At 41.4% G+C, this 15260-nt stretch overlaps 1 protein-coding gene and 1 non-coding gene across 3 annotated transcripts in view; both read left to right on the top strand.

Moving 5' to 3' along the window:
* The first annotated feature begins 3877 nt into the window (after positions 1 to 3877).
* The window catches only part of TOMM20 (translocase of outer mitochondrial membrane 20), a 35154-nt gene continuing 23771 nt past the window's right edge, over positions 3878 to 15260 (top strand). Inside the window, exons 1-3 of one of the 2 annotated variants that reach the window (XM_019418968.2) lie at positions 3878 to 4144; positions 9363 to 9409; positions 12121 to 12202. In XM_019418968.2, the coding sequence (XP_019274513.1) occupies positions 4024 to 4144; positions 9363 to 9409; positions 12121 to 12202 (250 nt within the window). In that variant the 5' untranslated portion in view covers positions 3878 to 4023. The remainder of the gene's footprint in view (positions 4145 to 9362; positions 9410 to 12120; positions 12203 to 15260) is intronic. The other variant, XM_019418967.2, reaches the window with a different exon arrangement.
* Positions 4569 to 4703, top strand: LOC128772601 (small nucleolar RNA SNORA14). The gene has a single exon (XR_008416773.1). It is a non-coding gene; the product is annotated as a small nucleolar RNA SNORA14 (small nucleolar RNA).

Raw genomic sequence — 15260 nt, 5'->3', positions numbered from 1 at the left:
GTCTCTCTCTCTCTCTCAAAAATAAACAAACATTAAAAAAAATTAAAAAGAAAAAAAGATGCATCACCTATAGACCAGATAGAACTATCACTGTAGATGTAAACTATATGTAGCATATATTTTTATGGTGTATATCTTATAGTGTATATTGGTGTTTATTATGTAAAATTCAGTGTATACATAAATACATAATTTTAGTCTTTAACACGGGGTGCTCCTTTTGGTCTCTAGGGTTTTGTGTAAAGAGCCATGGACTGCAGTGTAAGGGCATCTGGTTCTTGACCCACCTCTCTGTATGACCTTGGACAAGCCTCTCAGCCTCTTTATCTAAATATCTTGATGGATGAAATAAGGGGCTTTAACTTTACTCTGTGACCAGTACATAGATGGATATATTTAACTGACATGAAAGTTTCACATGACATTACTGGTCGTTACTATACATGTCATTTTCTGATATTTCAAATTCTATTTTTTTAAAAACACCAGTTGTGGGATGCCCGGGTGGCTCAGTCAGTTAAGCATCATCCGACTTTGGCCCAGGTCACAATCTCCCAGTTTCCTGAGTTCCAGCCCCCTGTCGGGCTCTGTGCTGACAGCTCAGAGCCTGGAGCCTGCTTCGTATTCTGTGTCTTCCTCTCTCTCTGCCCCTGTCCTACTCATGCTCTCTCTCTCTGTCTCTCAAAAATAAATAAACATTAAAAAAAAATTAAAAACACCAGTTATGATCCACTAAGGGTATTCCACAACCCGCTAATGATCTCACTCACAAACAAGTGAATAGGGGATTCCAGGCTGTTTCTATTCTATGCTTGCATTTTACAACAGGTGTTTTCGAATGTAGAATGGTTAAGGAATAAAGCACAGATGTTGCTCTAACTGTACTTTGTATAAACATGTTGCCTGGTGTATTGAACCGCATAGTAGTGACCTGAATATTTACACCATGTTTACTATGCACAACACAGGGATAGCTCTTTGTTCATTCAGGAGTCATAATCTAATGGCCGTGTAGTCTGTTCAAGTTTTCAAGAGAGGAAAGTTCTAGGCCTCATGTCATCTGTGTGGCCTTGGACGAGTGTTTTCTGTTTCAACACGTCTGAGGCTCAGGATATACCTCTTAACAGCTGAGGTTCACTGGCAAATTTTGGAACAGGAAAAATCAGAACGTATGTGTGCAGCACATAAGGAAAAGCTTTTTGTGTTACTCTCTTGTGTGTAAATCTCAATTACTATCTTTGGTGCATAATGCATCTCCATACCCTTCCCTCTCTGCCCAAGTCCAGGTAATGCATACATAACTTTGGTCCTATTTCCGGTCTTGCATTGGGTATCAAATTCATCATCACTTAAGCAAAAGGGCTTTCCTGAATTCCTAAGCTAGGTTAGGGGCATAAGTACCCTTACAATAACTTCTGACACCAACGACCCAGAGTTAGGCCAAACTTCGTAGGTTGAGCACAGTCTCCCACAAGACTGCCTTCAGACAGCAGACAAAAGTTGGGGGGCGGGGGTTGTGTCTCTAGATCACTCTCTTATGACCAGCTTGCTACTAGTTTGGGGGTTCCCACTACCACCTCACATTCAATAATTGGCTATAAGGACTGAACTCAGGAACATGGTATACTTAATTTTTAAAAATTTTATTTATTTAATCTCTACACCCAACATGGGGCTGGAACTCACAAGCGGAAGATCAAGAGTCCTATGCACCTCTGACTGAACCAGTAAGGCACCCCATTATGATTACCGTTTTATTATAGCAGAAAGAAGAAAGAAAGAAAGAAAGAAAGAAAGAAAGAAAGAAAGAAAGAAAGAAAGAAAGAAAGAAAAGAGAAAGAAAAAGGAAAGAAAGAAAAAGAAAAAAAGAAAGAGAAAAAGAGAAAGAAAGAAAGAAAAAGAAAGGAAGGAAGGAAGGAAGGAAGAAAGAAAGAAGAAAATACAAACAAACTGGCCAAAGGGAAAGATGCACAGGGAGAGGTCTGGGAGGGTCCCACAGATGAAGCTTCTGTTGTCCCCTCCCTATAGAGTCAGAACACCTCACCCTCCTAGCACATGGCACATTGGTGTAGAATTACACCGTGTATTGTCAACATGGGAGGCTCATCTGCTTCTGGGTCCCGAGTATTTATTTGGGTTTCATTATGTAGGCCATTTCAATCTCCCGCTCGCCTCTGCTCCAAACCCCTGACCTTCCCAGAGGTAGGGGTGGTATTACCTGGATCAAAGCCTCAACCCTCTAACCACATGGTTGGTCTTCCTGGCCTGGCTAGCCCCCATCAGAGTGGACTCCTTAGCATAAACCGCCAGGGCTCACCTCGAGTAAGCGACATCGCTGTCACTCCCAGGGTTCAAGAGGCTCCCTTTCTATGACTGGGGACAGAGGCAGCCACATTCTTATGACACAACCCTGAAGGTCCCTTCTCTCTTCTACCCCTCTCAATTTATAGTTATTTAATGGCTTCCTAACCAAGGTTTTGTCTCTTTAAACTACTATATATAATGTTTCCAATGATTATAAGACAACTCATGTTTTCAATTTTCTTTCACCTTTTTTTAGATCAATTCCTTTTTCTTTGAAAATTTTTATCACACAAAATAATGTTCTGAATATACACTATTTAGTTTTGTAAGTTTCTTCCAGTATGTTTACATAGTATATAAACATTAGGCAAATAATACTGGACAATTTCACTATGCTCAAAATTTAAATTTTCATTCATCCCTAAAATTTTATGAACATCCCATGTATTACTTTATTTCTAATCCTGAGTGTGTGGCTACTTAGCATCCCATGTTATTTCATTTTTTTAACTTGTTTTATTTTTTTAAATTTACATCCAAATTAGCATACAGTGCAACAATGATTTCAGGAGTAGTTTCCTTAGTGCCCCTTACCCATTTAGCCCATCCCCCCTCCCACAACCCCTCCCACAACCCCTCCCATAACCCTCAGTTTTCTCGCCCTCCCTGTTTTTATATTATTTTTGTTTCCCTTCCCTTATGTTCATCTGTTTTGTCTCTTAAAGTCCTCATGAGTGAAGTCATATGATTTGTCTTTCTCTAATTTCACTTAGCATAATACCCTCCAGTTCCATCCATGTAGTTGCAAATGGCAAGATTGCATTCTTTTTCGACTTCATTGTCTATACCACATCTTCTTTATCCATTCATCCATCGATGGACCTTTGGGCTCTTTCCATACTTTGGCTATTGCTGATAGTGCTGCTATAAACATCGGGGTGCCTGTTACCCTTCGAAACAGCTCACCTGTATCCCTTGGATAAATCCCTAGCAGTGCAATTGCTGGGGTCATAGGGTAGTTCTATTTTTTAGAGGAACCTCCATAATGCCTTCCAGAGTGGCTGCACCAGCTTGCATTCCCATCTTTCATCTTTTTTATTCATTATGTTTTTCCAGGAACCAGCGAAATTTTCTTCCAAATTTTCTTATAAGGTTGTATTGTAATATTCTTTCAACACTGAATCACTAGATTATGTTGCTCGCTGTACAGCATATTGTGACAACTTGAAAAGCAAGTTCAGTTCAATTCAAAGGAGTCACAGGTTGTCTATATTACACAACAGTAACACGAAGCATTTGTCACCACTCCCTTCCATCTTTGGCACAAGCAAAGAAGTCAGCTACAGTCTTTTGAGTATGTGACTGACGGCCACGCGCCGCCTTCGCGACGTCACGCTCAGCGGCTCTACCGGAAGTGCGAGGTCACTCGCAAAACGCTGACACCACCGCACACCCTGCCCGGAGGCGCCTAGGCGACTGCGTTTAGGCCCCCTGCGCAGGCGCAGAAGCGGCTCCGGCGCTGCTCTTCAGGCACTGCCGCGGACACGCCCGAGGGCCTCGCACGGCTGGGGCCGGAAGTGCGTGCTCTCGGCCTTTCCGCGTCCCTCGCGGCGAGCGACAGGTCGCAGCGGCGCGGTCCGCTGTGAGGGTTCTCGGCCAACTGCTTCTACGCGGGGCCCGACGCCGCGGCGCTCGCTCCTGCTCCTCGGTCGAGAGAAGATGGTGGGCCGGAACAGCGCCATCGCCGCCGGTGTCTGCGGGGCTCTTTTTATCGGGTATTGCATTTACTTCGACCGCAAGAGACGAAGTGACCCCAACTTCAAGAACAGGCTTCGAGAACGTGAGTGGGTCCCCTCGGCACGGGGCCTGCAGCCTCTCCCCGCCTCCGCCTGCTTGCTCCTCGCTGCCGCGCGCGGGGGTGTGGGGGGTGTCGGGGGTGCGGGGGGCGTCGGGGGTGCAGGGCGGCCGCGGGCCTCCCAGGCGGAAAAAGGCGGCGGCGCCGGCTGCGCGCTCCCGGTGCCGCTTTCTGCCTCTGGGGCCCCGCATGATTGCCTCCATTTTGGAGGGACGATTTTTCCCATTTTGTCTTCCCCCAAACATTTGTCGTATGAATGCACTCTGGTTTGTGTTATGATTTGGGGGGGGGGGGGGCTCCTTTTGCAGTTCACCTGTTTAAACCTCTGTTCATAACTCGAGAGTCGTGTGATTTGTATTTTGCGAAATTGTGCTTGAAACTTGGCTCCGCAAATGCACCCGTATCGGTGCTGCATTCTTAAACCCTCTTGGTAGCTTTCCTGAAAATGCTTCCAAGATATGAGTGAATGCTATAGAAATTGCAGGGGAGTCCAAAGGGCTGCGTTTCTCCTGTGGCTCAGTCTTATTTCATACCTGCGACATCTTTTACGAGACATTTCCAACGAGGGAGGTCGTGCCACCAAAACCTTTGCGATCTTTGAATTCCGGAGGCCTCCAAGAGCAAATTTGTAGCAATAAGAAATATTTTTGTAACTTTTCTGGGTTGTTCAGTCAAAACGCTTTCTAAAAATTAAAGCCCAGAATGTAGGAAGAAATGATTCGTCTATTTCACACTTACTGTTTGATTAAGCTGTAGCAGGTTGTCTCAGGTGTTCAGTGCCCCACGTGGCTAGTGACCTGCCCTCTTGGGGCTAGAAGATGATCTTGTACCATTTACAATAGGACACCTAATTCCAGCTGTCTTCTGTTTTAGGAGGGAAGGGATACAGAGAATTTATTTTATTTACAGTTAGATAGATGGGGAGGGTGCCATTTTGGATTCAGAAACTCAGTTTTCCAGGCCCAGGTTAGTCACACATCAGCTGCATAATTTGGGCTCTCCGAATCTTAATTTTCTTAGTTGGTAAAAATCAGGTGATGCCACCTGCCTCTGGTTGTTCTTGTGAAGATTGAGATGTTTGAAGTGCCCACCATCATTCCTGACCTAGAGAAAGCCCCTCTGCAAAGGCTGGCTGTAAACATTAACTAGAAATTCAGATTATTTTCTTGTAGTTTCCATTTCAGTAATAGTTGGAGGCATGGTGGTGGTGGTATGGCTACAGAGCTCTATAAAGAGTAGGTTAATCCTTTCTTACTTTGGAAACACTGCAATCCTATTAGAAACCTTGAGAAAACTAACTTTTGGCCGAAGAAATCATAAAAGCCGTCCTTTTAGACAAGTTGAGAGATTATTTTCATAATCCCTTTTCCATCATCTTCAATCCACAATTTTTTTTCTAGCATTAGCAATGGTCTACACTGATCTCAGTGGTCAGTTGAATTATTAGCTGAGTAACCTCGGGCAACCGACTTAAAGCTTTAGTTTCCCTCTTCTGTAAAATGTTATAATACATACGGAGTTTAGTACAGTCCCTGGCACATGGTAACTGATAGATGCTAAAGATTGTTTATGAATGTAATTATTATTTGACATTTTCTTTAGGAAGTAAAACTTATATTCAGAGTAATTCTACAATCTGTAAGTTCCTGTTTTACGTGTATTTTTAAAAGTAGATACGGGGCGCCTGGGTGGCTCAGTCGGTTAAGCGGCCGACTTCCCGGCTCAGGTCATGATCTCATGGTCCGTGAGTTCGAGCCCCGCATCGGGCTCTGTGCTGACAGCTCAGAGCCTGTAGCCTGTTTCAGATTCTTTGTCTCCCTCTCTCTGACCCTCCCCCGTTCATGTTCTGTCTCTGTCTCAAAAATAAATAAACGTTAAAAAAAAATTAAAAAAAAAAAAGTAGATAAAGTCTCTTTTAACTTGTTAGGTTTACACAGTAGCATTTGGGACTAATTTCTAGTAAATACTGAGTCAAGGGCTGAATTTGCTTGCTGAATGTGTAACTCCCATGATTTTTCAGGCCCTTACCATCTTTCCCTTTATCGTAGAGATAGTATTATGTACTGATAAGGTGACAATTAAATTGTCTCAAGAAACTAAAGCTAGAATCTTACCGGTAGAAATTTAAAGGAACTAAACCGTCTTAAAATTGGTAATTCTATCAGTCAGACATTCAACGAAGATCACTCCTCTTCATCCTATTAAAAAAAAAGCAACTATTAAGATTGGATAGTAATGGAAAACAAGTTCTTAACTACTGGGTTTCATTATTTTTGTCATTTTTCATAAATTCTGGCTTAGCAAACTGTACGTACCTGTTTATTCCACAAACTTGCCTTGTTCATTTCTGAGGTACCTTTTTTTTTTTTATGGGAATGTCTTCACGTCTGTTAGAAGGTAGAGGAGGGACAGTAGAGTTGTTCTGCAAACTGAGAAGGCACTTTGAAACTGGAAAATCAAGCAGGTGACCCCATGGGTTTACAGTTTTATTCAGCATAACTTAACGGGGGGGGGGGGGGGGGTCAGATGGTGATCCGGCTGCAGATTTTCCCCCCGCAAAGTCCAGACCTTCGTCCGCAGATTTTATAGTGAAGAGACTAGCAGAAGGGCATTGTTGCAAGATCGAAGGGTTCGCATGCATCTCAAAGCATTTGCATTGACCTAAATGACAGCAAACCTTTAATTATATATTGTGGCACTACGTGTGTGTCAGGAAGGAGAAAGACTATGTTCTCTCTCTCAGATTCGTGGGGGGCCAAGAAAAAGCCTTCCCCAGTCCTCACCTTGGGCCTTTCTGAGGCACGTGCATTAATCTCCAAGGGTCCAGGAACACACAGTCCCAGGAGAGGTCATCCAGGGAGCTTGAGCAAGACGGAAGGCCAAAGATGGAGTCCGTATTGTCGCCACTCTTAACGACTTCTCGGCAGCACATAGAGGCAATACAGAGTAATGTTTGAGTACACACGTCCTGAAATTCAGCTGCTTGCTTTTCAGTTGCCCCTCCGCCAGTTATTAGTTGGGACCTTGGTAAATTTTCTCAAGTGGAAATGCTAATCATACCTGTCTTAGTGTTCCTGTGAGGAGTAAGTAAGCCAGGTGATACTTAGAATAGTGTCTGGCGTGTGGCATCTAAAACTTACTGAGTGCTTACCCTTCACATCTGAGTGTTCCTTTGTCTTCATGTCTGGCTCTTCTGTGCAGTCTTCCACTCCTCTTCTGGCCGTGGCAGTCTCCTTCCAGCACTGGTGATGTTTAGTAATTACTTGGTATAGTATGGTATTCATTATTTTCTGCCTAAAGACAGACAAACGGGGGACGGCTGGGTGGCTCAGCAGGGGTGGCTCGGTGGGTTAAGGGTCCCACTCTTGATCTTGGCTTAGGTCGTGATCTCACACTTCCTTGAGATCTGAGCCCTGCCTGACAAGGGGGAGCCTGCTTGGGATCCTCCCTTCTTCTTCCCCCTCCCCCGTTTGTGTGTGCGCATGTGTGTACTCTCTCTCTCTCTCAAAATGAATAAACATTTAAAAAAAAAGAAAAATGGGCTGTCTTCACTTGATCTTAGCCAAAAGGCCAGGAGGCGATGGACTGTCTTCAAATTTACATACAAGATCAGCTTATTTAACCTATATTGTTTTGTTGAAACTGCTAGAATTGTATTTAAGTCTTAGAGTTGTAGCACTTTAGGTACACTGGGGGCTAGAGTTGGCGAGAGCTGCTGGTGTGGTTAAACCCAGTTTGTAAGGGGAGATAAGAAATTTCCTGGACCACAGTAAATTAACCCATCTCCCTGCAGTTAGGCAAACTGGTCACTACCTCTTCAGTCATGCACTGATTAGACTTGGATTTATAGAACACTAAGGTTTTCAGAGGACGTTTGCTTGTCCTTTATGGCTTTTGTTCCTCGTAGTAGTAAGATTGAACATGCCTTATCTTTGCAGAGTTAAGAGATTTATTTGCCAAAGATCACCCACATAATAAGCATTCGAGTCTTACCTTTCTTAGCTCTGCCACAGTCTCCGTGTTACCGGTAGTTTTAACGATTAGTAATGCAGCATGGCACAACTCCTCGTGTGGCACGTGATAAACCGGGCACAGTTAAGAAATATTTTACATGCATTAACTCATTTAATCTTCACAAGAACGCTGTGAAGCATGTACTGTTCTAGACCAGTTTTACATCCGGAGAAAGTGGGGGACGGGTTCCTGTAACTTGTCCTGGGTCACACTAGTAGCGAGAAGAGCTGGGGTAGAAACACAGCTAGTGCTTCCTCTGTGCTGACACTCCTTCATGTGGAGCATATAATTAAATAGCAATTTAAAATACCGTTGGTGTCCTTTATTGATTTGGCTTAAGGGTTGACTAATTGATGATTAAGATTTTAAACATCACTTGCTTCTGAGATAGGTAGTATTGCCTTTTCATATCAAAAACAAGACAAAGAAACAAAACAACTTCCAGAGTGTAGGCAGAAGTTTTTTTTCTTTTAATTTTTTTCCAATGTTTAATTTTGAGAAAGAGACAGAGTGTGAGCATGGGAGGGGAGGGCGGGGGGAGACACAGAATCTGAAGCAGGTCCCGGGCTCTGAGCTGTAGGCACAGAGCCCCACAGGGGGCTTGAACTCATGAACTGTGAGATCTTGACCTGAGCTAAAGTCAGACGCTTCACCGACAGCCACCCAGGCTCCCCAGCAGTGGTTTTTTTCCTTAACCAGCCAGCAGTAGTTAAGAATTTTGCAGTGCATTTCTGAACACTGTCTTCTTACCCCCTCTTTTTTCCCATTTAGGAATGTCAGATTTCAGCATGCAGTAAAGATTAAATCTGTTATATTTCAGTTATAATACTTTCTAACAGCAGTGGCTTAATTCTTGCTTGTGTTTCATGTCCTGTATAGACTGGGGTGGGGGGGGGGGGCTTGCTCTGCTTGTGATATTTAATTAATCAGCTCTTAGAACTGTCTTGAAAATTGCTGATCTTGGTGCCCCAGAGGGAAGGAAAAAGCTCTTGCTCAGAAATGTCACATTGTCCATAGCTCATTGACCAGAACTATTTATAAGACCTTGACAAATCACAAGGAGACAGGAGAATAGGAGAGCCCTACTCAGGGATGTTTCGCAAATAGCATATATGACTGTCACAGCAGTTTGACTTCTTTTGATTCCCATTTTAATGACGATAACGTGAAAATATTCCATGTCTTGCAGGAAGAAAGAAACAAAAGCTTGCCAAGGAGAGAGCTGGACTTTCCAAGGTAATACTTAATCTGTTTTTTTGTTTAGGTTGTATAATATACTTCATACCTCACTTGAAATGTGTATTTTGGGGGGCGCCTGGGTGGCGCAGTCGGTTAAGCGTCCGACTTCAGCCAGGTCACGATCTCGCGGTCCGTGAGTTCGAGCCCCGCGTCGGGCTCTGGGCTGATGGCTCGGAGCCTGGAGCCTGTTTCCGATTCTGTGTCTCCCTCTCTCTCTGCCCCTCCCCCGTTCATGCTCTGTCTCTCTCTGTCCCAAAAATAAATAAAAAACGTTGAAAAAAAATTAAAAAAAAAAAAAAAAGAAATGTGTATTTTGAGAAAGCTAGTTGATAACAGGCATTGATTTTTTTATTTTAAAATACAGTTTGTTGTTTCTCGGAATAGTTAAGTCAGTTCAACTGCAGATTATCCAGTCCATCGTTATTTCCTCCCTGTTGGCCCTAACCGCAGACAGTTTATTACATGAGCAATACTTAAGGGGCAATAAGATGATACTCTGCAGAAAACAATTCTACCAAAAGGTTCAAACTTTCTCACTCAGCTGCTTCAGAATAATACAATACAACATTAATTTTCCTTTGTTCAGCTTCCTTTAAAAGAACCACATGCTATTTGTTTCAGAAGTTATATAGGATCATTCATACCCTCTGATCCAGAATCCCACCGTGTGGCACATTTTTACCTTGATGTAATATGTACATATAGATATAAATCTTTCTACTTTTTTCTTTTTATAGATCCTGTGTTCATGATTATTTTTAATGACTACATAGGTTTCTCTGCTTGATAAAAAAATGTTCTGTGACATGTGTAAGTCAAGTAAGTAAATGTTAGTCGTTGCACATATACCTCATATACCTTTTCTTTTTTATTAGAATTAGTTCCATTGCTTGGATTCCCAGGACTTGGACTACTGGATCAGTAGTGGTTCTTTTTAAAGCAAGTTGGAAAAAAAGAAAAAGAAAAGAAAAAAATACCAAGTTGGAACAAGGAAAAATGAAATCCATAAATGTTATATTTTGTTGTTGTGATACAATTGAGTAATCACAACATAGCTAAAAGACTGGACATGATGATGATGATAGGGAAGTGAAACTGAGAGGTGGCCACTTTGTTCCATTATGTCCAGACTCCCTTTCTGAAATACGTAGTATGTTCATGATATTTCAGTAACCTTTTTTGTCTTGACATGAGAAAGTAGGTATAGACACATGCACCCTGTGTATTTTCAGATTCAGGTGTAATCACATTCTTGCCTGTGTTGGGCTGGTTGATGAAAGATGCCTCTACTTTCAGAAATTTAAATTTTTTATGTGTTTGTTGGTAATGAGAATGTATAGAAGTCAGGAATCAAAAACTCCCAGTAATAGAAGTCTAGGTTTTTAAATAAAACAGCCCTTTTTTTTTTTTTTTTAGGTTTATTTATTTTGAGAAAGAGCATGAGCACGGGAGGGTCAGAGAAGGAGAGAATCCTAAGCAGGCTCTGTGCTGTCAGTTCAAGGCCTGATGCGGGGCTTGAACTCATGAATCGTGAAATAATGACCTGAGCCAAAGTTAAGAGTCAGAGGCTTAACTGAGCCACCCAGGTGCCCCAAAACAGGACTTTTTATTTTTATTTTTTTATTTTATTTAAAAAAAAAATTTTTTTTTTAACGTTTATTTATTTTTGAGACAGAGACAGGGCATGAACAGGAGAGGGCAGAGAGAGAGGGAGACACAGAATCTGAAACAGGCTCCAGGCTCTGAGTGGTCAGCACAGAGCCTGACGCGGGGCTCAAACTCACAGACTGTGAGATCATGACCTGAGCCGAAGTCAGATGCTTAACCGACCAAGCCACCCAGGCACCCCAAAACAGGACTTTTTAATAATAGGTTTACATTTTTTGAAAAGACAAGTCCTGGGGCACCTGGGTGGCTCATTCAGTTAAGCAGTCAACTCTTGGTTTTGGCTCAGGTCAGGGTTTGTTGGTTTGAGCCCCGTGTGGGGCTCTGTGCTGACAGTGCGGAGACTACTTGAAATTCTCTCTCTGCTCCTCTGTCCCTCAAAATAAACAAACTTAAAAAAAAAATAATAAAGAGGTAAGTCCTATAGCTAGTGGCATTATGTATTACCGTAGTCTGATAATATGTAACAAACTACAAAACCAAAAACTTAAGTAAAGCTTAACAGTTTGTATTAGACAAATTAGACAAAAGCTTAACAGTTTGTATTAGACAAATTAGGAGTAGCTCAGATGTCCAACAAACAGATTGTGATTATGCAATCCTGTATTTCTCCATGGAATAGTCTCCTACCATTTACATGTAATCTTTTAGATGCATGTAAAATCTATTCAAAGTAATGGATCAGAGGAACAGTTGGTTATAGTTATATAAAAATGTATAATAATGGGGATCAAAATAGTGTAAATAGTAAATTGCATATTTTATGGTATAGATAATTGTACTCTTCATTTTTTAAGTTTGATGCACAGCTTTCTAAGAACTGTTCTAATTTCAGTTTAATCAGTAAGTTTTTTTTTTTTGCATTCATTTAAATGTAGATACTAAACTAATGCTTGTGAGTATTGAAGAGTAAATTTATCATTTTTTATAATGAGCTCTTCAGTTTTTTGTTCTTTTGTTTTTAGTGCAATGATTTTCTGTGTATTGGTTATATTCCCAGCGTAATTTTGGTATCATGTATTAAATATTCTGTTTCCCAACAGTTACCTGACCTTAAAGATGCAGAAGCTGTTCAGAAATTCTTCCTTGAAGAAATACAGCTTGGTGAAGAGTTGCTAGCCCAAGGTAATAATCATTAAAAGACTAGGAAATTAGAATTCCTCACACTAATACAAATTTGTGGTGGTAAGGGACTTTTGTGTGTGTAGTACAGCAGCTGTTAAGAAAGGTATTCTAATATTTCAAGACAAGTCACTTAATAATGGGAGGATTATTTTATTTAAGACTGACTCTTGGGGCACCTGGGTGGCTCAGTTTAAGTGTCTGACTCTTGATTTCAGCTCAGGTCATGAGCCCTATGTCTGTCTGCACACTTTGCATGGAGCCTGCTTAAGATTCTCTCTGCCCTTCTCCCCACCTAGGGCGTGCGCGCTCGCTCTCTTTAAAAAAAATTAAAAAAGGAAAGAAAATTGGCTCTAGAAGTGAATACTTGCTGTGGGCCATCCTTGTCCATAATATGTTTTGAGTGAATTTTAGGTTTACTTGATACATGATACAGAGACTATAGTAAGTAATCTTTACAAGTGAGGTATTTTTTAGCAGTTTAGAGAATATAGTCCTAATGCAATATATAAATAGTAACTGGAAGAATATGCTTCCTCAGCTTCTTCACCTAATCTTTAGTAGGTCTTTTCCAGTATTTATAGGAAGGAATGGGTCATATAATTCCTGGAGAAGGTTAATTTACCTGTCAGGGTCACACAGTGAGTTCACGGTGCTTAATTTCAGGACCAGTGAACTGAATCTGATCTAGAGTTTAGGCTTTGTGCATTATGTATTCAACCAAGGATTAAGAGTTCTGTTTTTAGGGGCTCCTTGGTGGTTCAGTTGAGCGCGACTGACTCATTTCGGATCAGGTCATGATCTCATGGTGTGTGAGATCAAGCCCTGCATCGAGCTCTGTGCTGACAGTGCAGGGCCTGCTTGGGATTCTCTGTCTCCCTCTCTCTCTGTCCCTACCCTGCTCACGCACGTTCTCTCTCTCTCTTTCTCAAATAAACTAAAAACAAAAGTTCTTTTTTTAAAACATTACTATTACGAAGTTAAAATGCTCACACTGACAAATTGAAAACTATAATTCAGTAATTTAAAGTCTTAAATGTATTTGTAAATTTTTAGTGTCAAATTATCTTTTATTTCAAAAGTAGCTTTGAAGTAGTAGTTGCTGTCGTTGATAAAAATGGTATCAAGTGTCAAGTTTTTTTTATGCTCGTTGCTGTATCTTAGATTTGGATAGTATTGAACTACACAGTGTAGGTCATTTGTGGTTATTTTACCTGTTTTTATGGAAAGAGATTAAAGGTTTGAGGTGGTGGTGATGTGTTACTTTTGATCACGTTTCTCCCTTCCCAATAATTTCTTTGCTTTGATTTTTTCTGTAAGAAATAATTATTTTATTTGGATGGTATAGTAGGCTGATAATATTTATAAATGAAAATGGGAATGGCTTATTAGAAAATAATCTTGGCTTTTTTACCCCAGTTCATTAAGAAACATGTGAGGTTTAATCATAGGGTGATAGTAAAGCACTTAAATCCTCATAGGGCTCATTTAAGAGGCTGTATTAAATATCCGAACAGAAAAATCTGCATGGATAGGGATATCTGTGTCTAAGGGTATAGGTTGTATATCGATTCACGCAAACAAATTCTCAAAATTTTTTGTTGATGCTCATAAATATGTCTATCAAAGTTTTCTTCTTTCTCCCAAAATATAAACATTATTTTAAATTATTTTACTTATAGTCCAAACTACTAGAGTATAGTGCATTAATTACTTCTATTTGGATTATCTCGAAGATCCATGTGTTGTGGCCATCTGTCTGACTTGAACTGTTAGATCCAGATTGAGAAGGACAGTAACTCATGGTGGTTGAGGGGGAAGGTCAAGGAGGGACAGGGAAGAGTTACTTTTCTTCCCAAGTTCATGTTCCACACTTTAACTCAATGCCATACAGAGGGTTACTTAACAACTCTGCCAAGCTGCTTTTTTTCCCAGTGGAAACTACCAGCCCAGCTCAAGGTTGAAGAGTCAGGTGGTTAGAATTAGGGGAAAAGTCAACATCAAAGTAAGCCAAGTGAAGGCATAATTGACTTAGGCAGTAAACTTCATTTCACATGGTCTCCTCCATCTAGGGGTCTTCCATAAGCATATTCTGTTAACTGAGCCAGATCTCATCTTAGGATACCTTGAATGGGCTCAGGTCTACAAACTAGAGAGGAAATGGTTTCATCTGCATTGAATTGCTTTGGTTGGTCATTAACTGTTTGCATTATTTTTAGAAATATTAGGAGGTGTCTCAATCCCCTGTGTTCTACACTAACACTCCAGTAGTAGCTTTATTTCCATTTATTAATCAGATTTAATATCCCCAGGCAACAGTGTAAATCCCCTACATTGCCTGTAAATTCAACGGCATGAGGATTCAGTGGCCAAGTGGCGTTTTAATTTCCAAGTTAATGGAGTCATTTGTCCCCTGATGAAAGTCAAAGCCCAGGCTGAAGACCTAAGTCTTAATTTTCTTTTTTATAATTTTTTTTTTTTTTTTTTTAATTTTAGGGAGAACATGAGCAGAGGAGAGGGGCAGGGAGGATAGGGCAGAGGTGGGGGGGCGGAGAGAGAGAGAGAGAGAGAGAGAGAATGAATGAGAATGAGAATGAATTATAAGCAGGCTCCACGCTTACCTCAGAGCCCGACGTGGGGCATGATCCCACGACCCCTGGGATCATGACCTGAGCCAAAATTAAGAGTCAGATGCTCCACTGACTGATCTACTCAGGCACCTCAGTCTTTTGTGTTTCCTATTTTAAATACTTCTTTGTAGAGTTGTACTTTCTTCAGTTTGAATACCTCAGTCTTCAGATTTTCTCAAGTGAAAATGTTAAAGCAGGCAGTTCCTCTTCATACACCATTCTTCAGTCACTTACTCGGTCATTTTCTTCTTCAGGGTCAGAAAACTTCGCTTACTGGTTTCTTATAGAGGCTGTGGCTCCGGAGCAGGCAGATGAAAGAGATGCGCAGGGTGGTGGGTGGACAGGACGGGAGTCTTTCGCCGTCCGGATGCACCACCCTCCTAGGGCTTTTTCTGTATCCGCTTGTGCTGCCATTCAGATAGTGTGAGCGA

This window comes from Panthera pardus, unplaced genomic scaffold (genome assembly GCF_024362965.1).
Source record: "Panthera pardus isolate Hobbes unplaced genomic scaffold, ASM2436296v1 HiC_scaffold_22, whole genome shotgun sequence".
Lineage (NCBI taxonomy): Eukaryota > Metazoa > Chordata > Mammalia > Carnivora > Felidae > Panthera > Panthera pardus.
This window is presented reverse-complemented; position numbering and strand designations above follow the sequence as displayed.